The sequence below is a fragment of the Elgaria multicarinata genome, chromosome 23 (genome assembly GCF_023053635.1).
Source record: "Elgaria multicarinata webbii isolate HBS135686 ecotype San Diego chromosome 23, rElgMul1.1.pri, whole genome shotgun sequence".
Lineage (NCBI taxonomy): Eukaryota > Metazoa > Chordata > Lepidosauria > Squamata > Anguidae > Elgaria > Elgaria multicarinata.
This window is the reverse complement of record NC_086193.1, coordinates 2771123-2796041: the sequence shown is the minus strand read 5'-3', so window position 1 is coordinate 2796041 and position 24919 is coordinate 2771123. Positions and strand designations below refer to the sequence as shown.

General features: G+C 51.5%; 1 protein-coding gene across 1 annotated transcript in view; it reads left to right on the top strand.

Moving 5' to 3' along the window:
- HDGFL2 (HDGF like 2) overlaps window positions 1-24531 on the top strand; it is a 34340-nt gene extending 9809 nt beyond the window's left edge. Inside the window, exons 4-16 of the mRNA XM_063147059.1 lie at window positions 1932-2150; window positions 4178-4294; window positions 6232-6303; window positions 7777-7939; window positions 8919-8997; window positions 11655-11928; window positions 12975-13069; window positions 14518-14588; window positions 14724-14794; window positions 15611-15712; window positions 16745-16958; window positions 17716-17848; window positions 22221-24531. Coding sequence (XP_063003129.1) covers window positions 1932-2150; window positions 4178-4294; window positions 6232-6303; window positions 7777-7939; window positions 8919-8997; window positions 11655-11928; window positions 12975-13069; window positions 14518-14588; window positions 14724-14794; window positions 15611-15712; window positions 16745-16958; window positions 17716-17848; window positions 22221-22314 — 1704 coding nt within the window. The 3' untranslated portion in view covers window positions 22315-24531. The remainder of the gene's footprint in view (window positions 1-1931; window positions 2151-4177; window positions 4295-6231; window positions 6304-7776; window positions 7940-8918; window positions 8998-11654; window positions 11929-12974; window positions 13070-14517; window positions 14589-14723; window positions 14795-15610; window positions 15713-16744; window positions 16959-17715; window positions 17849-22220) is intronic.
- The last annotated feature ends 388 nt before the right edge of the window (window positions 24532-24919 follow it).

The following is a 24919-nucleotide window of genomic DNA, read 5'->3' as shown; positions in this document are numbered from 1 at the left end:
ACTGTATTTTGTATTTGTGTTTTTAACCTGTTGGTGGTTTTATTGTGGTTTTAATTTTTGTGAACCGCCCAGAGAGCTTCGGCTATTGGGCGGTATAAAACGTAATAAATAAATAAAATAAATAATAAATAAATAATTCAATTTATATCCCGGCTATATTCAGAATACCCTAGGTGGGATATTAATATGAATTTATTCGAGGCAAGGTGTGAACTAAACTCATTTTTCACAATTTGCGCTTCTCCGAATTTTACAGTTAAAAAAGCGGGGGGTCATTTAGAGAAATGGGCTCCATTGTAGGACCTTTTTCTGTCTAAATGTGCATACGGCTGTGCCCAAGGGAGCCTACAACTCCCATCATTTCTAGCTGGAGGTGGGCACCATTTGGGAGGCTGTTTTGTTGTCGTCGTCATCATCTGCGTTTTTATCCTGCTTTTCAGGCAGTTATTGTCTCCCCAAGGAGCTCACATCAGTCGAAAAGAAACACCGGCCCTGCTGTTAGACATAGAATCATAGAATCATAGAATAGCAGAGTTGGAAGGGGCCTACAAGGCCATCAAGTCCAACCCCCTGCTCAGTGCAGGAATCCACCCTAAAGCATCCCTGACAGATGCTTGTCCAGCTGCCTCTTGAAGGCCTCTAGTGAGGGAGAGCCCACCACCTCCCTAGGTCACTGGTTCCATTGTCGCACTGCTCTAACAGTCAGGAAGTTTTTCCTGATGTCCATCCGGAATCTGGCTTCCTTTAACTTGAGCCCGTTAGTCCATGTCCTGCACTCTGGGAGGATCGAGAAGAGATCCTGGCCCTCCTCTGTGTGACAACCTTTCAAGTGCTTAAAGAGTGCTATCATGTCTCCCCTCAATCTGCTCTTCTCGTAGAATCATAGAATAGTAGAGTTGGAAGGGGCCTATAAGGCCATCAAGTCCAACCCCCTGCTCAATGCAGGAATCCACCCTAAAGCATCCCTGACAGGTGGTTGTCCAGCTGCCTCTTGGCCTCTAGTGTGGGAGAGCCCACAACCTCCGTAGGTAACTGGTTCCATTGTCGTACTGCTCTAACAGTCAGGACGTTTTTCCTGATGTCCAGCCGGAATCTGGCTTCCTTTAACTTGAACCCGTTATTTAGTTCACCATGTGAACTAAACTGTCAAGACACCCAGGGGAAGCGGAGGGAGGTGGGAGTTTCATGGCTGGAAGAAGCTCTATGTAAGCCTTTAGGTGCACTTCAAGCCAGGCTTGCTGAAGGGAACCACGACAGCTCGCTCTACACATTACACCTCCGTCTCCTTACCGCCTCCTCTCTTTGTGGAACCGTGTCAGGGGATTGCAGAAATAGTCAATGCGTGTTGATGGCTTTTCCAGGTTGGTCACCGGTACCCCTAGGGGTGACCACATTACACCAGTTTTAAAATCTCTTCACTGGCTGCCAATTTGTTTCCGGGCGAAGTATAAAATGCTGGTTATCACCTTTAAAGCCCTACATGGTTTGGGTCCAGGCTACCTGCGGGATCGCCTTCTCCCGTACAATCCGCCCCGCACCCTCAGGTCCTCTGGGAAGAATCTACTTCAGCTAGCAAAAACTAGATTAACAACTGTTACCCAGAGGACCTTCTCTTCTGCCGCTCCCAGACTGTGGAACGGCCTGCCGGAGGAGACTCGTCAACTTCATAGTCGACTAGCGTTCAAGAAAGCTATCAAGACTGATCTCTTCCGGCAGGCCTATCCAGTGGAATTTTAAGACTTTTTAAAATGTTTTTAGGATGTTTTTTAGGAAGTTTTTAACAACGTATATTACGTTTTAATTGAGTATTATGTATTTTATCGTTCGTTGTTGTTCAATCATGAATCAAAATGGGGAGGCAGGCAAGAAATAATTTTTTAATTATTATTTCTCTCCCCTCCTCTTCTTCCTCCTTCCCCTGTCCGCAACAGCCGGTGAGCTCCTCTGATAGCGAAGTGGCTGATATCGACCCCATTGGCGGCGGAGGAGGAGGCGGAGGAGGAGGAAGTGATGTCCCGGAGGAAGATGATTCTGCCCCGGCGGCAGCCGTCGGGGCGGTGGGGCTGATCGTGGAGGAGGCGGAGAGCGACGAGGAGTCCGACAAAGGAAGCGACCACAGTGGCGTGAAGCGGAAAGCGTTAGCCATGAAAGTGAGTGCTCTTTTCGGAGCAGGGTGGAGGATGCCCACCTCTCTGGCTTCCTGTCCAGAGTGGGCGAGGCTGTTCATTTACTTATTTATTTATTTATTTATTTAAGGATTTTTATGCCGCCGTTCAGCCAAAAACGGCTCTCACGGCGGCTTACAAAAGTATTTCTTGACAGCCCCTGCCCACAGGCTTGCAATCTAAAAGACATGACACAAAAGGAAAGGGGATTGGGAGGGAGGAGGAGAAGGGAGGAAAGGAAAGCAAATTCAGGCACTACAATCTTAGTTGTAAAGTTCAGCAGTTAGTTGACAGTTGGCAGCAGGAGGGAGGGGGCTCTCAGCTGGAGCTGGGCCCAGGCACGATGGAGAGGTGCCTGGCTGCTGCTTCCTCCCTCACTGGTGGCCTCTGCAGTGTCAGTTGGTAGCAGGAGGGAGGGGGCTCTCAGTGGAGCTGGACCCAGGCACGGTGGAGAGGTGCCTGGCTGCTGCTTCCTCTCCCACTGGTGGCCTCTCCAGAGACAGTTGACAGCAAGAGGGAGGGGGCTCTCAGCTGGAGCTGGACCCAGGCACGGTGGAGAGGTGCTGGACCCAGGCACGATGGAGAGGTGCCTGGCTGCTGCTTCCTTCCTCACTGGTGGCCTCTGCAGAGACAGTTGGTAGCAGGAGGGAGGGGGCTCTCAGCTGGAGCTGGACCCAGGCATGATGGAGAGGTGCCTGGCTGCTGCTTCCTCCCTCACTGGTGGCCTTAGCAGTGTCAGTTGGTAGCAAGAGGGAGGGGGCTCTCAGCTGGAACTGGTTTATACCGTGCCTTCCTTCTGAGAGGAAGTGGTGCTCAAGCTGGCTAGCAAATCCCGAAAACCCGAAGTTTAAAATCAAACCTTCTTTTAAAGCCATCTTAAAAGCAAATACATTAAAAACCCCACCGGTGAAGGAATAACACCAGCGCCCGAGCCAAAGGCCTTCTTGAATCAAAACGTATTTGCCTACTGTTGGAAGGAGAGCAGAGAAGGAGCCAACCTTCCAAAGCCTGGGGGCCTCCGTCAAGAAGACCCTTGTCAGGATCAGGCCTGGTCTCCTTGGTGTGGATCCCGAATTGGACTAAGGTGATGAAGAAGCAGACCAGCCAAGGCAGGAAATGGGGGAGGAAATTTTCCAAGGCTCTCCAGGAGTCAAGGAGGAATCTTTCCAGGAGTTTATCGAACAGGAGGCCTAGCCTCGCAGATTATCCTTCCCCGCCCCTGGGAACCCAGTCTTTGTCAGAGGGGGAGTGAGCATCTTCACAGGTGCACTTGGTGGGAACACGGGACAGGGCCTTCTCGGTGGCTGCTCCGGTGCTCTGGAACTCTCTTCCCGTGGAAGCTAGGCTGGCTTCCTCCTTAATAGGCTTTCAGAAGCAGGCTAAAACTTCTTTGTTCCGACAGGCCTTTGGAGAATAATCTGGCCCTCCATCTGTGTTAAGGTCTTGTAAAATTGTCGTGTGTTTTAAACGTTTAATGTTTTAATATTGCAATTTTTTAATTTTTTTAATTTTTGTACATTTCTTTTCCTAGGTTTACAATGTATATGTTTAAAATTTTGTAAGGCTGCCTTGAGGCCCAGTATTGGGCAAAAGGTGGGATACTTATAATAATAATAATAGAATGGTTCCAGCCACCTGCTCCGTTTTGGTCAGCCTTTTCTACCCCTCCTCCAGCTGTGTGATCTCCTTGTGTCATATTCCACATCATAACGTGATCATTGCGCGTTTCTAGTTCCTGTGAGGCATTAGAGGGTGTGTGTGTGTGGAGGGGGCGGTCACGAAGGGATGAAGCCAGCTTCGGCAAAGAAATTTACAATGCTCCCATCCTGAAATAATAAGAAAAATACCCGCTTTGGCTAAATCTCCCAGCCTGATCGCTTGGAGCAGATTCCGAGGTACCAGAGGCGACCAGGGTGCTGTCTTCGGAACAGCTCGGGTCGGTCTTTTCCCTGCAGCTGGCAAAGGGAAGGCTGTTGCGAGACGGAGGCGTGACGGCTTCCTTTGCGTTTTAGATGCCGGCGGCGAAACGGCCTCGGAAATCGTCCAGTGACGTTGACCAGGCCAGCCCCTCTCCATCCGAGGAGGAGAATTCGGAAAGCTCTTCCGAGTCTGAGAAGTACAGTGACCAGGTGAGCTTGACCCACGGGTCTTTTGGGTGGGGGAACCTAGCGGTGTTATTGTGGGTGGGTTAAGGGATGGGATGTGGCGGACCTTTATGAGATGTACACATGGGTTTGGGACGGATCGGACGGGCATTAGCTTCAAGGCGTTTACCTTTTCATCTTTCACTTCCTCTACGGACCTTAGAGCCTATTATAGAGGTGAGGGTGGCAGGGGGGGGACTCTTTAACCCCGAGGGCCAAATCCAATTTCAGAAAAGCTCTAGGAGGCCACATCCCAGCGGTGGGAGGGGCTAAAGGCAAAAAGGGGCGGACCCTAATGCAAAAGGGTGGGGCCGAAAACACAAAACATCCCAGGCTGTTGTAACTTCAAACTCTTCCCAAGAGTAATGAAGACTTAGTGGAGGCATTTTAACCTGTCAGAAAGGGGGGAGTGAATGGCACAAAGTTGGGAACCCACCCAACGATCGGGGGTGGGGGGTGGAGCCAGAAGAAGGGGTGGAGCCAGCTGGGGAACCCCAGAGGAGCGGATTGGCATCCGAGGCAGGCCCATAGGTTATGGGGACCTTGTTCCCCTCAGGCATTGCGTCTACCAGGCCATCCCTGCAAAGACGGAATGCCATACCTGGGATGGCTAGGAAAGGAAAGGAACCTCTTGTGCAAGCACTGAGTCTTGGAGGGACGCCAGCTTTCGCTGACGTTTCCTTGGCAGGCCTTATAGCGGGGTGGTTTGCCGTTGCCTTCCCCGGCCGTGATTCCCTTCCCCCCAGCTAACTGGGTGCTCATTTTACCGACCTCGGGAGGATGGAAGGCTGAGTCGACCCAAGCCAGCTGCCTGAAACCAGCTGCATGTTAGAGAAAGGCTTCTTGGAATAAAGATGTTTTCAGGAGGCGCCGAAAGGAGTACAATGTTGGCACCTGCCTGACCTCCAGAGGCAGGGAGTTCCACAGGAGGGGGGACACCACGCTGAAGGCTCTTCCCCTGGTGGATTCCAATCGGAGGATGGATCTATATGGAACCACCAGGAGCAAGCCCTCAGATGACCTCAGTGACTGGGCAGGTTGGTAAGGGAGAAGGCGCTCTTTCAGGTATCCTTAATAATAATTTGTCACCCACTTTTCCCTCTGGATCGAGGCAGGGTACAACACAAATAACACCATAAAATACATACAACTAATTCAAACATTTTAAACCAGTGCGTCATTAAAAGCAGCACACCATTAAAAAGGCATCTTAAAATTCAACTGGGTAGGCCTGCCGGAAGAGATCAGTCTTTATGGCTTTCTTAAATTCCTGAAGACTGTTAAGCTGACGTATCTCTCCCGGCAAGCCGTTCCACAAAATGGGAGCGGCAGAAGAAAAGGTCCTCTGGGTAATAGTTTCCAGCCTTGTTTTTCTTGGCTGGAGTCAATTCTTCCCAGAGGACCTGAGTGTGCGGGGCGGATTGTACGGGAGAAGGCGATCCCGCAGGTAGCCTGGACCCAAACCATGTAGGGCTTTAAAGGTGACAACCAACACTTTATACTTCGCCCGGAAACTAATTGGCAGCCAGTGAAGAGATTTTAAAAGTGGTGTAATGTGGTCACCTCTAGGTGCACCAGTGAGCAGCCTGGCTGCCCTATTTTGAACTAGTTGAAGTTTCCGGACTAGGCACAAAGGTAGCCCTACGTAGAGCACATTGCAGAAGTCAAGCCTTGAGGTTACCAGCGCGTGCACTACTGTGTTTAGGTCTTCTGACTCTAAGAAGGGGCGCAGCTGGCGTATCAGCCGAAGCTGATAGTAGGCACTCCTGGCCGTCGCATCTATCTGGGCTGTCATTTGGAGCGACGGATCCAGTGACGTCACTCCAAATAATAGAATCCCCCCCCCTTCTCTGACAGGCAGGGTCGGTTTGAGGGTAAAGGCATAGGGTCTCCCATTGAAATGTGTATCTCTCCCGTTGCAGGATTTCACCCCGGAGAAAAAGCCTCCACCCAGGGCTACGCGGCGTGGGCCTGCTGGGGGGTGGAAGAAAAAGGTAAGGGCTTTAATAAAATGTGGCATTGGCCACTTAATGGTTGTTTTACTAAAGTTTTTGTTTATTGATTTATTGATTTATATAACACCATCAATGTACATCAGCGGTTCTCAACCTGTGGGTTGCGACCCCTTTGGGGGTCGAACGACCCTTTCACCGGGGTCGCCTAAGACCATTGTAAAACACATATTTCCGATGGTCATTTATTTGTAATTAGAAATAAATATTTTCACAATATATAATTACATCTTGTCTTTGTGATGAATCACTACGCTTTCATTACGTTCAATTTGTAACAATGAAAATACATCCTGCATATCAGATATTTACATTACGATTCATAACAGTAGCAAAATTACAGTTATGAAGTAGCGACGGAAATAATTTTATGGTTGGGGGTCACCACAACACGAGGAACTGTATTAAAGGGTCGCGGCATTAGGAAGGTTGAGAACCACTGATGTACATGGTGCCGTACATAGTAAAACAATAAAACAGCAACACCCTGCCACATGTGCTTACATTCTCATAAAATCATAGTAAGGGAAGAGAACGCACCAAATAGGCACAGGGGACAATAAAACGAACGGTGTGAAAGTAAGAACAAAGTCAAGTTCTAAAAGCTTTAGGGAAAAAAGGAACATTTTCAACTGAGCTTTAAAGGCCGTTAATTGAACTCGTGGTGCGCAAATGCTCTGGAAGAGAAGTCCAGGCATAAGGGGCAGGAAAAGGAAATGGACGAAGCCGAGCAAGAGAAGTAGAGGCCCTTGGGCGGGTGAGAAACATGGCATTCGAATAGCGAAGAGCACGAGCGGGGCGATAATGTGAGATGAGAGAAGGATAGGAAGGAGCTAGACTGAGACAAGCTTTGAAAGTCCACAGGAGAAGCTTAGATTGGATTCGGAGGTGAACTGGAAGCCAGTGAAGGGATTTCAGGAGTGGAGTGCCATGATCAAAGCGATGAGCCAAGGAGATGATCTTAACAGCAGAATGATGAATGGAGACCAACGAACTAACGTGAGAGGAAGGAAGGCCAGTCAGGAGAAGGTTACAAGCCGAGAAAGGACCAAAGTGTGAATGAGAGTCTTGGCAGAAGAGACAGATAAAAACGTTCGGATCCTGGCAATATTATAAAAGAAAATCCGTAATTGGTAACATACACACATGAGTTCAACCTTGCAGATATCAGGAAGGTGTACAATGCTTCCTAAAAAAAAAAACACAACTTCAAATGCCCCAATGAACAGGACAGTTTTAATCTGGCACTGAAAGGACCTTAATGTCGGTGCCAGATGTGCCTTTAAAAGGCCATCCCGTTAGGGACAACCCTCCCTGGTTGTTACATAACACATTAGAGATACCTGAGAGAACCACGTCCCCAGCAGGTATTCTGCTCCGAAGCGCCTCCGAGTCGGGCTCGGAAGCGAATGCAACCCCACGCCTGTCGTAACGAGATGTCTTGTGTCTTGGCAGAAAATTGAATCGGGCTCCGAATCGGAGGCTAAGGCCGATTCGGAGGAGGAAGAGGAGGAGGAGGAGGACGAGAGAGAGAACGCCAGGGCCCCCACGCCCAAGTCGGATTCTGACTCCAACTCAGACGAGTCCGTCAAGAAGCCCTCCCGGGGACGGAAGCCGGGTAGGCGACCTGGTTTTGTTCCCCTAGCTGAGTCCGTTTATAAGATGCGTGTGCGCCTGTGCATATTTTGGGGGTCTTGATGTGTCAGTTGATGCATTCGAAGAGCTGCTTTAAGCACCTTTGCTTGAAATAGCTACTTCGGTCCCTGTGGCTGCCGCTGGCTTGAACAGCCTTGCGTTCAGTCGCCAGCGTGGAAGGTGATAAGGGAGTGATGGGAAAGACCCCCCACTTGAGACCCTGGAGGGGGGCTCCCACCCTTACTGACTAAGGCTGGGCTAGGTTGACCCGTGGCCTGACCTAGAATAAAGCATTTTTAAGATGGCTCCGTCAACCCCACGCCCCAATTGCAAATCGTTCGGTCGTTGGAACGAGGGAGGTACAGGAATACGGGGAGAGGAGCGTCATTGAGAGTCAGCGAGGGCAAGGGCAAGCCACAGGGGAGAACCGTTGCCTTCGCTCTCTGCTTGCGGCCTTTTCAGAGGCATCAGGCTGTCCGCTGTTGGAAACAGGACGGTGGACTCCAGCCTGACTCAGCAGGGCTCTTCTTACATCCGTAGGTGAACGGAACGGAACCTCCCATGTCGAGCGGCAGAGGTATTCCGTTAACGGCTCTGTGATGGCACTTAGCTATCCATTTAGCTACAGGGGCTGATAAAGAGGCGATGAGGGCAATTGAGAGTCAGCGAAGGCCGTTGACGTTGACTGAGAGCAAGTGAGGGAAAATGCAGACAACACGGGAGGGCCATTGCCTTCCCGGAGACCTCTGGCTGTCCCCTGTCGGAAGCAGGATGCTGGGCTAGGGGGCTGTTTGGTCTGATCCAATGTGACCGTGCTTGTGTTCTTAATCTCTTTCTGAGTAACTCAGGGGTCTTCCCCCTGGGGTGAGCTCACTTTAGGGTCGGGTGGCTGGGAGGGTGATGTGGCAGGCCTCTTCCCGCATCGCTAAATCTTGGCTTGCTTTCCCCTCCCGCCCCTGCAGCAGCAGAAAAACCGCCCCCGAAGCCTCGTGGGAGGAAACCGAAGGTAGAGAGGCTTCCCAGCAGCTCCAGCAGCGACAGGTGAGAGGGGGTGGGGTTCTGAGCACTGCTGCCCTCCCTCCTTGATATAGGAGCTGGAAGCCAGACAGGAGATGCTGAGTTCAAAAACCATAGTATAACAAGAGAGTGGAGCTACGGGTTGGGTTCACACAACACGCTAGCCCATACTCTGTGATTGAGTGTGGGTTGTGAAAGGATGGGTTACCGTGTTGTCCGAAGCCGGGAGATTTTCTGCAGAGTGGTTTGTTAACCATGCCTTGTGGCTTGTGAACCGCCTTGAACAACCCAGCCACAAACTATAGGTTCTCAAGGTGGCATGTTCGATAAAAAATAAGCCACGCTGCGTGGTTAACAGTCCACCCCGGCTGCGTTCAGACCCTCGGTTCAACAAACAACCCACAGTTCAACCACGGTTCAAGACAACCCACGCTCAACCACTGAGTGTAGGTTAGCGTGCTGTGTGAACCCAGCCACTCACTAATACGGTGCTGGGTAAAAGGGGCGACGTCTCTCCAGTTGGAAAAACTTCAGAGGTTATATTACACAAGTCTAATAACAATTGAGTCAGGAAAATGTGTCACTGAGACGCTGTTCCTCAGGTAAACTCTTAAGGATAAGAAAGGTCAAAGTTTCGGTAGCGGTAAGAAAAGCAAAAATGGAAAAACTTGAGATGGCTCAAAAAAAGAAAATGCCAAACAAAGAACATTTAAAGTTTCCGCTTGTAAAAAAGGGCACAATTTTCATGAACTTTCAGAGAGTCTGTCTTATATAAGAAAACGGTCATGTAAGGCTTATTATTTGAGATCCACCAGACCAATTTTGCTCAGTTTTTCTTTTAAACTGGAGCTTGAGCTTTGCAGACGTGTAGAAAAATTTTGAAGGTTCCAAAAAGTTCAACGCTTTTAATTTCCTCTGTGCCAAACGGGCAGGGCAGCCCTTCTGCCAGTAGGGCGATGCACAGCCCTGCTTGGCCAATCACTGTGACGCAAAGGTGGACCCCACCCCCAGCCGTGTGGTTAGGCGGTCACCGCTGTTGAACCGCCTGGGAGAAAAGGAAAGTCTTAACCTGGCGCCGAAAAGATAACAACGTTGGCGCCAGGCGGGCCTGATCGGGGAGATCGTTCCATAATTGGGGGGGCCACCACTGAAAAGCCCCTCTTCCTTGCTACCGTGCTAAGATCCCCAAAACTCAAAGTCTGGGATTTCTTGAGAAAGAAGGGAAAGGCTGGAATGTCTCAAGAATGAGACGGGGCGTTTCGTGATGTGGCTTCTTAATCTGCCACGCTGATTAAGCAGATCTCGTGTTCACCGAAGAGCCAAGGTGGACCCCACCCCCAGCCATGTGGTTTATTTTATTTTATTTATTTATTTATTTATTTATTACATTTCTATACCGCCCAATAGCCGGGGGCTGTCACCACCGGCAGATGGTGGGGGAAGGGGCCAGGGCGGTCAATTCGGACAGGCGAGAGAGGGGCGGGCCCACACCGGGTGCAAATTTCAGAGGGCGGGGGGGTTCATTACACATTTATTTTACTTATTTGTTCATTTATTACATTTATACGCTGCCCCATAGCCGAAGCTCTCTGGGCGGTTTACAAAGATTAAAAAGATTGGATTAGAAAGACTGAACATTAAAAATCAATATATGAAATTTAAAAACATAAAAAACCAGTTGACATTTAAAACGTATTTTAAGCACTCAGCTTAAAGCTATCGGAGTCAGTTAAAGCTCAGCATATGCTGTTGAATGCCTGGGAGAAGAGGGAAGTCTTAACCTGGCGCCGAAAAGATAATGTTGGCGTCAGGCAGGCCTGATCGGGGAGATCGTTCCATAATTGGGGGGCCACCACTGAAAAGGCCCTCTCCCTTGTTGCTGTCCTCTGAGCTTCCCTCGGAAGAGGCACCAGCATGAGCCAATTTTGCATTATTCGAGAAGGAGAAAGGGCATAAGATCCCAGAACTCAAGTACGGAATTTCTTGAGAAAGAGGGGAAGGGCTGGAATGTCTCCATAGGCCTCATCTAGAGTATTGTGTCCAGTTCTGGGCTCCACAATTCAAGAAGGACGCAGACAAGTTGGAGCGTGTTCAGAAGAGGGCGTGTTCAGGGTCTAGAAGCAAAACCCTATGAAGAGAGACTGAAAGAACTGGGCAGGTTTAGCCTGGAGAAGAGAAGATTGAGGGGATTCATGAGAGCACTCTTCAAATACTTGAAAGGTTGTCACGCAGAGGAGGGCCAGGATCTCTTCTCGATCCTCCCAGAGTGCAGGACACGGAATAACGGGCTCAAATTAAAGGAAGCCAGATTCCGGCTGGACATCAGGAAAAACTTCCTAACTGTTAGAGCAGTGCGACAGTGGAATCAGTGACCTAGGGAGGTTGTGGGCTCTCCCACACTAGAGGCCTTCAAGAGGCAGCTGGACAACCATCTGCCAGGGATGCTTCAGGGTGGATTCCTGCATTGAGCAGGGGGTTGGACTCGATGGCCTTGTAGGCCCCTTCCAACTCTGCTATTCTATGATTCTATGAATAATGAGACGGGGTGTTTCGTGACGCGGCTTCTCAAGGCTGCCAAGCTGATTAAGCAGAACTCTTCGGTGTTCACCGGAGAGCCAGGGATACATTCCCCCTGTTTTCCTCCAGTCATTTCCTTTGGTCTCCTTCTCCCCCCCCGGCAGCGACAGCGACGTGGACCGCATCAGCGAGTGGAAGCGGCGCGACGAGGAGCGCCGGCGGGAGCTGGAGGAGAAGCGGAAGCGCGAACAGGAGGAGGAGCTGCGCCGGCTGCGGGAGCAGGAGCGGGAGGAGAAGGAGCGGAAGAAGGAGAAAGCGGAGAAGGGGGAGGCGGAGCGCTCTGACAGCGACAGCAGCCTGGACGACGAGGCCCCCCGGAAGGGCAAGAAGGGGCGGCCCAGGGCCCCCTCAGATTCGGACTCCGAAGCGGAGAAGGAGGTGAGCTCCTTCGCGAGGTTGGGGTGAGAACCGAATGGGGGCAGCGGAGGGTTTCGTCTAGCCAAAGAAACTTTCCGGGCCTCCCCCTGTGGATGGCAGAGCATCCTTTTTATATTTTGGTTCAGGAAATGGAGTTCCATTCCCTCCATTAGCTCCGCTTTCAGTGATCCTGCCTTCCGAAGTGTCCAAAGTACCCAGCAAGCCTTTGAGCAGGCCTTAAGGGTGGGGAAACCTTAGGCCCCAGCCTAATATGACCCTCTGGGGTTCCCCAATTGGCCAAGCCCCTTCCCTCCAATCATTTGGTGGCTTCTGGGTTTTGATGCCGTTTTCACTCCTATCCTGAGATGTTAAAATGCTTAGTCACCGGCAGAAGGAGCTTTGGAGCGGGTTCAGAGGAGGGCAACCAGGATGATCGGGGGTCTGGAAACAAAGCCCTATGAAGAGAGACTGAAAGAACTGGGCAGGTTTAGCCTGGAGAAGAGAAGATGGAGGGGAGACATGAGAGCACTCTTCAAATGCTTAAAAGGTTGTCACACAGAGGAGGGCCAGGATCTCTTCTCGATCCTTCCAGAGTGCAGGACACGGAATAACGGGCTCAAGTTAAAGGAAGCCAGATTCTGGCTGGACATCAGGAAAAAAATCCTGACTGTTAGAAGGAACCTAGAAGCTTTTCCGGTCTGAGTACTTGTTTAAAAACACCCGAACAACTCAGTACCTTTGGTTGCTGCATCATCAGGAGATATCCTCCTGGTAGATCCCAAGATTTTGGAAGTCCGTTCCATCACCGGGCCTTGAGTATCGTAGCACCCCCTGTCTGGGACTCCCTACAAATGGGGCAGGTGCCGACCCTTCTGGGTTTTTGGTGCCTACTAAAATCATACTTTCCCCACCAGGCCTTTCCAGGAAGGTAATCTTGTCCCCTGTACGCCACTTAGAAATCTCTTGAAGATAAGTGATTCGTAAATAAGGATTGAATAAAGAAGGAAGGGTTTTCACGGTCTGGAATGTGAATGCCTCTTTGCGGCATCTCCTTCTGCCCCTTTCAGGTGAAAAAGCCGCCAAAGAAGCAGTCCTCGGAGCTCTCAAGGAAACCGAGTCAAAAGGAGAAGCGGGGCCAAGGAGATGAAAAGCCGCGGAACAAGTAAGGACCCGGGCTCGTTTCCAGGTTGATTTGTTTATAGCCTGTTTAGCCTGCCCTCGAGCCAAAAGGACTCCCAAGGCGGCTTACAAAGATAAGAAATAAGGCAGGGTTACGATCTGAAAGACACGACATAAAAGGAAACAGGGTGGGTAGGGAGGAGGAAAAAGGCAAATTCAGGCACTAGATTCTAAAGTTGCAAAGTAAAATGGGGGGGTTGCATACTGAGGACTGTATGTGTCGTGGCCCTGTGAGAGTGTATAATGCAGTTTTGGGCACAGAATCCAGCTCCCAAGGAATACTTGTTTTCACCCTCGTCCAGTCAAACGGGGTTACAGAGTTACCCTCAATGCACTGGACATCGCAGAATTCACACAGCAGTAGACCTACAACACTGTCCTCCCGTGACATTGCTGGGTCCGGTCACCTTTGCGACGTCCCCAAATTTCAGCCTATCGCGACTTACCCTTTTCTTTCAGGAAGCAGAAACATAGCCGGGACCTAAAATTCCTTCCCCGCCCCTTCCCCTGTAAGCAAAAATGACTCTGGAGCAGCTTTCATAAACATAGCAATGAGAGCATAAAATATAATTGGCATCAAGAACGACAAGCAAAATGTGGATTAAAACCATTCAGTTACTGTTTTAAGAGTGACTAAAACAGCATGCTGAAATTTGAAATCCGGACATTTCTTGAAATTTCATGAAATTTGAAATACGGACATTTCTTACCTGATGCCTAACGGAGGATGGGCCAGGTGGACCTCTTTGGGGAGGGGACTGGAGAAGTCAAGCCTTCCCTCTCCCTGATTCCCCCCCCCCCCCGGGGCGCCTCATCTCGCACAGCCGAGGGAGGACCTGAAAGAGGAGCGGGAAATGACTGCGATATCCAGGCAGGTTAATACGCAGTGAGCTTCATGTGGCGCAGAGCGGTAAAGCAGCAGTTTCTGCAGCTGAAACTCTCCCCACGGCCTCAGTTCGATCCCAGCGGAAGCTGGTTTCAGGCAGCCGGCTTGGGTCGACTCAGCCTTCCATCCTCCCGAGGTCGGTAAAATGAGTACCCAGTTAGCTGGGGGAAAGGTAATCACGGCCGGGGAAGGCAACGGCAAACCACCCCGCTATAAGGCCTGCCAAGAAAACGTCAGCGAAAGCTGGCGTCCCTCCAAGAGTCCGTAATGACTCAGTGCTTGCACGAGAGGTTCCTTTCCCCTTCCTTCCCTAGTACGCAGCAGTCTGACTGGGGAGGGTGGGAGAGGTAGTCCAAGAGATCTGGAGTAGTCTTACCGAGTCATTACGGGCATTGGCTTTTGGAGAGGGCGTAGAGTGCCTCTCTGCAGGTGTTCTATAGGTGCGGCGCGGGCGCAGGCCATGTCTGTAGTATCGGTTCTTCCTTTCCTGCCCCACCGGCCGGCTCAGGCTTCTTTCTGCCTTTTCCTCCCTCCCTCTCGCTTAGAGCTCTCAAAGTGGAACGAGGCAGGAAAAAGTCCGATGCGCTCCCAGAAAGAAGGGCGGAGAAGAAAAAAGGTAACGAGAAAAGGTGTCGGGGGGGGGGGGAGAGGACAAACGCGGGTTGTTTTGCCAATGGGGGGGCGCACGGAGGGCGGCGGGGCCGCGCCTTGGCTTTTCCCGCGTTTTCGAAACCCTTTGCGCCGCTTGCAGAGCCGACGATCGAGGAGAAGCTGCAGAAGCTGCACAGCGAGATCAAGTTTGCGCTGAAAGTCGACAACCCGGTAAGCTCAGTGTCTCCCTCGTTTTGAGCCCGGGCGCGGGAAGCTATCCCGGCCAAGGGCTCCTGCCTCTCCTGGCATTGCCGGCCTTGGTGGCGCTTGGTGGTGCTCGCCGGACCTGAGCCCGCTGTGCCCCAGATCTTGCCGAGAGAAGATACCTCGGCGATTAAGGCAGAAGGGACACCTCTTGGGTGGTTCAGCAATATCAAACATCGAGGCCAGGGGGTCACGAGCTTTTTGGTCCCGAGAACCACATCTCGTACCTGCTGAGGGGTACACACATATGCAGTTGCACACACAGACGTGCTGCCCGTAGCGGGGTGTGTATTTCCTCCGCTGCCGCTAGTGGGTAGGGAACCTTTTTCTACCTCTAAAGCCGGACTGAAACGTTCAGTAGCACTTTTGGATGGCGTCCCAAATACCTAACCTTGGCATGTCTACTCAGAAGGAAGCGGCTTCTTCGAGTCGTTCCCCCACTCCTAGCAGGGGAAAGCTCTTAGCTCCGATCAGCTGGTGTTCAGAGATAAGGTCCCACCTCTCTTCTGTCATGGGAGATAACGCTCTTATCTCCAATCAGCAACTGCTCGGAGATAAGAGCTTTTCCCTGCGGGGAGATAGGGGAAGAAGCTGGTGGGCGGGTCCAGCATGCCTTGGTACGGATTCTGGGGCCATCCCTGCCCATGAGCATCGCCAGACTGAATTGATGCAGTCCGGGGGCGGGGGAGGAAAACCCTCCCCAGGTGGTTCTGCTGATGGTTCTGTTTGCGTCAACTCGGGCGGCCCGAAAGGTCATCGCACCCCTCTCTGTCCCTTTTCCAGGACATCAAGCGATGCCTGAGTGCCCTGGAAGAGCTTGGCAGCCTGCAGGTCACCTCTCAGATCCTCCAGAAACACACCGACGTTGTGGCCACTCTGAAAAAGGTGAGGGGGACGAACCTCGGTTTGTGCATCTAAAGCAGCGGTTTCTGCAGCTGAAACTCTCCCCACGGCCTGAGTTCGATCCCAGCGGAAGCTGGCTTCAGGCAGCCGGCTCGGGTCGACTCAGCCCTCCATCCTCCCGAGGTTGGTAAAATGAGTACCCAGTTAGCTGGGGGAAAGGGAATCACGGCCGGGGAAGGCAACGGCGAACCACCCCGCTATATAAGGCCTGCCAAGAAAACGTCAGCGAAAGCTGGCGTCCCTCCAAGAGTCAGCAATGACTCAGTGCTTGCACGAGAGGTTCCTTTCCTTCCCTTTTGTGACCACAGTCCCGCTGCCTGCACAGGGAGGGCACTTTATAGTTGGGGCGCTTGGGAGTGCCACCGGGGTGCCTGCTTCTTCTTCTTCTTCTTCTTCTTCTTCTTCTTCTTCTTCTTCTTCTTCTTCTTCTTATTTATTTCTATAGCGCCATCAATGTACACGGTGCTGTACAGAGTAAAACAATAAATAGCAAGACCCTGCCGCAGAGGCTTACATTCTAATAAAATCATAATAAAACAATAAGGAGGGGAAGAGAATGCACCAAACAGGCAGTATAAAACAGGCAGTATAAAAGTCAGAACAAAATCAAGTTTTAAAAACTTTAGGAAAAAGAAAAGTTTTTAGCTGAGCTTTAAAAGCTCAGCTAAAAACTTTCCTTTTTCCTAAAGCTTTTAAAACTTGATTTTGCTCTGACTTTTATCTGCTACTTGTCTGCTACTTTCGCTCTCAATGCCAGCCTTAAACTCTTTGGCCAGGCGCCTCACCCTCCTCTAATACAGGGGCGGCGGAGGGGATGTGGGCGCATGCCGTCTGCCGACTACATGTTCCTCCCCCTTGTGCTATGCGATTAAAACCCGTGTGGCTGCTAGACTGCGCGTTCTTTAAGCTGGGGGGGACGGCCCTGAGGAAAGACCTTCAGGCTTTTGCCCTTTGGGCTATGTTCGGAGGTGGGGGCGCTCATGTCCCTCTCTGCCTGTCTGTGTGCACGATAAGATCCGTCGTTACAAAGCCAACAAGGACGTGATGGAGAAGGCGGCTGAAGTCTACACGTGCCTGAAGTCCCGCGTCCTGGGGCCAAAGGTCGGGGCGAACCAGAAAGTGAGCCGGACCGACTCCGAGAAGGACAAGGGCGAAGGGGACAAAGGCAAGGAGAAGTTGCCCGAAGGAGAGACGCCGAACGAGAGGGGCGAGGAAGAGACGAGTGCCGGTAAAGCCGGCGGCGCTGAGAGGGGTGGTGGTGGATCCTTCCCTGGGTGGGACATAGCGGGGGAAGCTGGGGTTGTCTCCCTCCCTTTGAGAGGTAGACAAAACCTTGTTGGATCCTGCTCAGTGCAAGCTCATCTTCACAAGAAGTGGGACCAAAGTGCCAGCCAGTCAGCTGTGCCCTTTTCCACCCAACTCCATTCCGTTCCCCCTCCCACCTGGTTTCCCATTCCCCCCGCCCCAAACCGTCGGTCAGTTTTTATGTCTACTGAAAGGCTCACTTCTTCGTTGGGCAGGTCCACTCAAAATGAGGAGTAGGAGAGACCCAGCGTTAGGGGGATCATAGAATCATAGAATAGCAGAGTTGGAAGGGGCCTACAAGGCCATCGAGTCCAACCCCCTGCTCAATGCAGGAATCCACCCTAAAGCATCCCCGACAGAGGGTTGTCCAGCTGCCTCTTGAAGGCCTCTAGTGTGGGAGAGCCCACAACCTCCCTAAGCAGTTGGTTCCATTGTCATACTGCTCTTAACAGTCAGGAAGTTTTTCCTGATGTCCAGCTGGAATCTGGCTTCCTTTAACTTGAGCCCGTTTTTCCGTGTCCTGCACTCTGGGAGGATGGAGAAGAGATCCTGGCCCTCCTCTGTGTGACAACCTTTTAAGTATTGGAAGAGTGCTCTCATGTCTCCCCTCAATGATCTCTCCCTGCCTTTGGGTTGTCTCCTCTCTCTCGCCCTGAGACTCATGTCCCTTCCTTCCCCAGATCTCCCAGCCCCTGTGAATGGAGAATCGGCAGCCCAGAAAGGCGAAGGTGTAGAGGAAAGCAAGGACGGAGGTGAAGATTGGACTTCGGGAGAGGCCAAGAGAGGGGCGTCCCCCGAAGATGCCCACAACGAGTAAGGATTGTTTCTGGGTTTAGGGACCAAGCAGTTCTCAAGGGCAGGACAGTTAAAACGGTGTTCTGCAGAGGTGGTGCCGTTAAAAAACAAAAGAAAAAACCCAGACTCTTAAATAGAGAGATCCAGATTTTGCAGTTGGAATTCATTAGGTATATTGGCTGAATTTGCCCGTGTAAAATTTGGAATCCCACCGTCTAGGCTTATTCTATCCCACCGTCTAGGCTTATCCTATCCCACCGTCTAGGCTTTTCCTATCCCACCGTCTAGGCTTATCCTATCCCACCGTCTAGGCTTTTCCTATCCCACCGTCTAGGCTTATCCTATCCCACCGTCTAGGCTTTTCCTATCCCACCGTCTAGGCTTTTCCTATCCCACCGTCTAGGCTTTTCCTATCCCACCGTCTAGGCTTATCCTATCCCACCGTCTAGGCTTTTCCTATCCCACCGTCTAGGCTTTTCCTATCCCAAGCCTAGGCTTTTCCTATCCCACCGTCTAGGCTTTTCCTATCCCACCGTCTAGGCTTTTCCTATCCCACCGTCTAGGCTTTTCCTATCCCACCGTCTAGGCTTATCCTATCCCACCGTCTAGGCTTATCCTATCCCACCGTCTAGGCTTATCCTATCCCACCGTCTAGGCTTTTCCTATCCCAAGCCTAGGCTTTTCCTATCCCACCGTCTAGGCTTTTCCTATCCCACCGTCTAGGCTTTTCCTATCCCACCGTCTAGGCTTTTCCTATCCCACCGTCTAGGCTTTTCCTATCCCACCGTCTAGGCTTATCCTATCCCACCGTCTAGGCTTTTCCTATCCCACCGTCTAGGCTTTTCCTATCCCACCGTCTAGGCTTTTCCTATCCCACCGTCTAGGCTTTTCCTATCCCACCGTCTAGGCTTTTCCTATCCCACCGTCTAGGCTTTTCCTATCCCACCATCTAGGCTTTTCCTATCCCACCGTCTAGGCTTTTCCTATCCCACCGTCTAGGCTTTTCCTATCCCACCGTCTAGGCTTTTCCTATCCCACCGTCTAGGCTTTTCCTATCCCACCGTCTAGGCTTATCCTATCCCACCTTTTCCTATCCCACCGTCTAGGCTTTTCCTATCCCACCGTCTAGGCTTATTCTATCCCACCTTTTCCTATCCCACCGTCTAGGCTTATTCAATCCCACCTTTTCCTTTCCCACCGTCTAGGCTTTTCCTATCCCACCTTCTAGGCTTATCCTATCCCACCGTCTAGGCTTATCCTATCCCACCGTCTAGGCTTATCCTATCCCACCGTCTAGGCTTTTCCTATCCCACCGTCTAGGCTTTTCCTATCCCACCGTCTAGGCTTTTCCTATCCCACCGTCTAGGCTTTTCCTATCCCACCGTCTAGGCTTTTCCTATCCCACCGTCTAGGCTTATCCTATCCCACCGTCTAGGCTTATCCTATCCCACCGTCTAGGCTTTTCCTATCCCACCGTCTAGGCTTTTCCTATCCCACCGTCTAGGCTTTTCCTATCCCACCGTCTAGGCTTATCCTATCCCACCGTCTAGGCTTATCCTATCCCACCGTCTAGGCTTTTCCTATCCCACCGTCTAGGCTTTTCCTATCCCACCGTCTAGGCTTTTCCTATCCCACCGTCTAGGCTTTTCCTATCCCACCGTCTGGGCTTTTCCTATCCCACCGTCTGGGCTTTTCCTATCCCACCGTCTGGGCTTTTCCTATCCCACCGTCTGGGCTTTTCCTATCCCACCGTCTGGGCTTTTCCTATCCCACCGTCTGGGCTTTTCCTATCCCACCGTCTCGGCTTTTCCTATCCCACCGTCTCGGCTTTTCCTATCCCACCGTCTCGGTTTTTCCTATCCCACCGTCTGGGCTTTTCCTATCCCACCGTCTGGGCTTTTCCTATCCCACCGTCTCGGCTTATCCTATCCCACCGTCTAGGCTTATCCTATCCCACCGTCTCAGTTTTTCCTATCCCACCGTCTAGGCTTTTCCTATCCCACCGTCTAGGCTTTTCCTATCCCACCGTCTAGGCTTATCCTATCCCACCGTCTAGGCTCTTCCTATCCCACCGTCTAGGCTCATCCTATCCCACCGTCTAGGCTCATCCTATCCCACCGTCTAGGCTTTTCCTATCCCACCGTCTAGGCTTTTCCTATCCCACCGTCTAGGCTTTTCCTATCCCACCGTCTAGGCTTTTCCTATCCCACCGTCTAGGCTTATCCTATCCCACCGTCTAGGCTTTTCCTATCCCACCGTCTAGGCTTTTCCTATCCCACCGTCTAGGCTCATCCTATCCCACCGTCTAGGCTCATCCTATCCCACCGTCTAGGCTTTTCCTATCCCACCGTCTAGGCTTTTCCTATCCCACCGTCTCAGTTTTTCCTATCCCACCGTCTAGGCTTATCCTATCCCACCGTCTAGGCTTATCCTATCCCACCGTCTAGGCTTATCCTATCCCACCGTCTAGGCTTTTCCTATCCCACCGTCTAGGCTTTTCCTATCCCAGCGTCTGGGCTTTTCCTATCCCACCGTCTGGGCTTTTCCTATCCCACCGTCTAGGCTTATCCTATCCCACCGTCTAGGCTTTTCCTATCCCACCGTCTAGGCTTTTCCTATCCCACCGTCTAGGCTTTTCCTATCCCACCGTCTCGGTTTTTCCTATCCCACCGTCTGGGCTTTTCCTATCCCACTGTCTCGGCTTATCCTATCCCACCGTCTAGGCTTTTCCTATCCCACCGTCTAGGCTTATCCTATCCCACCGTCTCAGTTTTTCCTATCCCACCGTCTAGGCTTTTCCTATCCCACCGTCTAGGCTTTTCCTATCCCACCGTCTAGGCTTTTCCTATCCCACCGTCTAGGCTTTTCCTATCCCACCGTCTAGGCTTATCCTATCCCACCGTCTCAGTTTTTCCTATCCCACCGTCTTGGCTTTTCCTATCCCACCGTCTAGGCTTTTCCTATCCTCCAGTCTTTTCTAACGCTGCTCTAAAATTGTTTTCTCCACTGTGGTGCTCATGGGACACCCCCCTCCTCAGCTCCCTGCTTTTCCTGTGTGTTTTTTTTAATTTATTTATTTCTTAGAGTGTTTTTATTGATTTATTTTTAAAAAAACACACACTAGAGGCTGGCATGATGCAAAGCAGAGGGCTGGCCCCCAGCACCATCTTTACTTGGGTTCAAAGAGCGGTTTTGCGTTTCGGAACTCCGGCCCCCACCTCTGCCTTGGACGTAGGGGGGTTCTTGGGCAGTTACTTCTCTTTCAGCCTCACCAGTTTGGCTTTTGGGAAACGAGTGTTCTGTGACTTGCTGTCCCCCCCCCCCGGGGGGGCAAATATTGAAGGAAATAGGAAACCCAGTTTTTGGATCAGTTGCTTTTCGTTTACTTTCACGTCTGGGAAATGAGTATTTTGGTGACTACCATGCCCCCTCCCCCCATGGCAGCAGTTCTGTGAGTGCAGCCCCGACATCTTAAGATTCCAAACATGCCCACCAGCCTGGAAGGTTGGGCAACCCCTCCTGCGTAAAACAGCTTCCCCACAACCTGGCCCTTTCCAGAAATGTGCGATGGAAGCTGTGACCTGTGATGCGAGTTTCCTGCCTCAGCCTGGCGACGGTAGAAGATTATTATTATTATTATTATTATTATTATTATTATATTTATTTGTATCCCGCCTTTTGCCCAATGCTGGGCCTCAAGGCGGCCTTACAAAGTTTAAAATATACATGGGGGGGGAGGGAAACAAAACCATAAACAATTAAAAAATACACAACAAAATTATAAGACATTAACATAGATGGAGGGCCGGATTATTCTCCAAAGGCCTGCTTGAACAAAAAAGTTTTAGCCTGCTTCCGAAAGCCCACCAAGGAGGGAGCCAGCCTAGCTTCCCCGGGAAGAGAGTTCCAGAGCACCAGAGCAGCCACCGAGAAGGCCCTGTCCCATGTTCCCACCAAGCGCGCCTGTGAAGATGGCGGGACTGAAAGAAGGGCTTCTCCAGAAGATCTCAAAGCACGGGCAGGCTCATAAGGGAGGATACGGTCTTTCAGATAACCTGGACCCGAGCCGTAGAGGGCTTTATAGATCATTGTGCCCGGAAACAGACTGGAAGCCTGCGGAACTGTTTTAACAGGGGAGTTGTCTGCTCCCTGTAACCAGCCCCGCTCAACAGTCTGGCTGCAGCTCTTTGAGCCAGCTGCAGTTTCCGAACAGTCTTCAAAGGCAGCCCCACGTAGAGCGCGTTGCAGTAATCCAATCGGGATGTAACTAAGGCATGTGTCACCGTGGCCCGGTCCGACATCTCTAGCTGGCGCACTAGCTTTAACTGTGCAAATGAACTCCTGGCCAGAAGATCATGCCGTTCTCCTCTTTGTTCTCTTCCTCCACCAGAGCGCCCGAGTATCCCGAGACGGAACGGGCAGGAGCTGAGCAGGAGAAGGCCCCCGCGGACTCGGACTCGGCCGACGAAGACGACGAGAGCTGAGGCCAAAGGAAAGCCCCTGCGAGGAAGCGCCCCCCCCCCCCCGGCTTGTGGCGACCCGGCAATGCCCGCGGGCCCGGCCTGTGCTTTGCCCCATGTTTCAGAGATGCTTTTTCAAGCCACACATTAGATGACATTCTAGGTCATGTTCCCCTGCCTTCGTGCCCTCCTCCTCCTCTTCTCTCTCTCTTTCTCCTCGCCTTCCTCTTCCACCCCCCCCCTCTTCCACCACTCCCACCTCTCGCTCCCTAGAGAATGACAAACTCCTGGGGCGGCCCCACACTGCTGTACGTTTGTATCGGTCCCATGTTTTTTGGGGTTTTCCTGTCCCCTCCCCCCCTCCCTTGACTCCTTCCCTTGACTCTTGTGATTTCAAACAGACATGAAATGAATATATAAAGGGTTGTTTTTTAATGAAAAAAGAAATGATGCCATTTCTCTTCGTCAAGCTTCGTTTGAGTTTCCCCCCCTCCCACACCTCTTTTCTCTCGTGTCTCTCTCCTTCCCGCTCTCGAGCGAGGAACGAGACGAGCGGGAAAACGATTTTGATTCAACGCGCGCCCCGCGCGTGCGCCCTTCCGTGGCTCCACATTTTCAGAGTGTTGCACCCGTGGGGTTGCCGTTTCTGAGTGGATCGGGCTCATTTGCAGCTGAGACCTGGCTTGGCTTCTCCTGTTCCCACCCAGGGAAAGGGAAGCCACCTCTGGTTTAGGAAGGTACGTTAAAGCCGCGATCTTGACGCGGGGCCTGCTTCATTTCTGCCAGCATTGAATCCCCAAATTCTCTGTTGCTTCAGGATGGTTTCTGACGCCGTTCTCCTGCCGAGATAGGCGGGCCCTGCAAACATCACTCCAGCGGTGGGTGAGCGGCTGTAGCGGAAGGGTTCCCTCGTACCCCGTTGCAAGAACGCCTTTGGGGGCCTGTGCAGCAGAGTTGCCCTGGTTCCCGCAAGGGGCAGGAAATGCTGGGTCGTCCCAGGGAGGAGAATGAGAATCATACCTGTGTTGGTAGTCTCTCCATGTAGATTCAGGTCTCTGCACAAGGGAGCCACCCCGCTGGAGTCGCACCCTGAACACGTCTTCTGTGCTGCACATGGAATTCCCTTGGATAGAACTTGGGCCCAACCCCTCCAGGAATATCGGCCAACTCCATCGGGCCGTTATCCAGAGAGGGGATGACGTTTTGGCGGTAATCCCACCTCCCGCAGGATCACCCAGATCTACCCATGCAGCAAACGAGGCGGGTCGAGAAGACCGTACCTCTTCTACGCCGGTGGAGCTTTGAATGTTCTCGTCTAGGTGCGGCGGTTGCGGGGCTGTTTATTTCTACGGTTCCCTGCAAGTAGAAAACTAGCGCAGCAAGGTGGGGGATACGCTAGCACTAGTTTCCTACTTGCGGGGAGGACGTAGAAAAACAACATTTTCTGAAGCGGCGTGGTCTCTTTCGCAGTCAGCTGGGGGCAGGCGGAAAGTCGATCTCCGGGTGTTTTGGGCTTCCGCCTCCAGCAATCCTGCAATGCTGGCAGGGGCTTCTGGGAGTTGAAGTCCAAAACCTTGAAGTCCAAAACCCTGGTGCAGCGCTCTTGTGCAGCAAGAAGTGCCATGCCACTGCCCCCCTCATCTCCAAATTTGACAAATCTCTAGCGACCTCCATTTAACCGTGCCTTGCAGGGGAGCTTAGGAAGACTCAGGTATTTGGGAAAGGGGCATAAAAGTTGCCCCCTGGTTGCAGATGCAAAGGCGGCTCCCATATTTTGTGCGTGAATGTCACGTCTTTTTTTTTTTTTACCTCCCCCCTCCTCACATTTTCCATCTGCTTCACATGCCTGCTGCTTCTGCTTTAAACCTTCTCTAGATTCCTTCCCCTCCGCCCAGGTCTGGCAACTCCCAGAATGCAACAGGGCACTCCGTGAGTGCTGATTGGCTGCTTGGTCACGCCTTCTTTTGGAAGTTGACGATTGTGTGATTCTGCACTCCTTTTTCTTCTTTTCTTTAGGGTAGAGGGAGAGGGGCGGAGGAATTGTCTTTCTACGGCACAATGGGGGTGCGGGTTTTGGGTTTTTTAACCGAAGCAGACTGCTTCGGAACCGCTTCGGCCAGGAGGAATCCAGACAGAGGAGGAATGCCGGCAAAATCTTGATTAAAAACCCGCGGAAGAACCTTCAGATAATTACTTTGTTTTTGGTAACCATGAAATAAAGATGTTCCCGTCTGACAAGAATAGAGCAGTGTCTTCACTGTCAGTTCAGGAACACAGGGGTGGCGATTCCGCCGAAGAGTAAAGGACGTCTGAAGCGCGTGGCCGTTGGCCGTGGAATGAAGGGGCCGAAAATCCTGGCCTCCCCTTGTTCACTTTTGAAAATGAGGTTCTAGTCTTTGTAATCGCAATGCTCGTCCACAGATGTACTGTCAAATCTCACAACCCCAGGGAGTTGCTGAGAAAAGGGGATTCATGGTGTCCGGCTTAACCCCCATAGATTTCAATGGGGCTACTTTAAGTGTGTGTGTAAATGCCTGTATAGATCCATCTTGACTCCTTAGGGCAAGGATTGGAGATATATTGGCTCTATGCCTTGCTGGTGATGATAGGAATTTCAGTCCAATCGCGT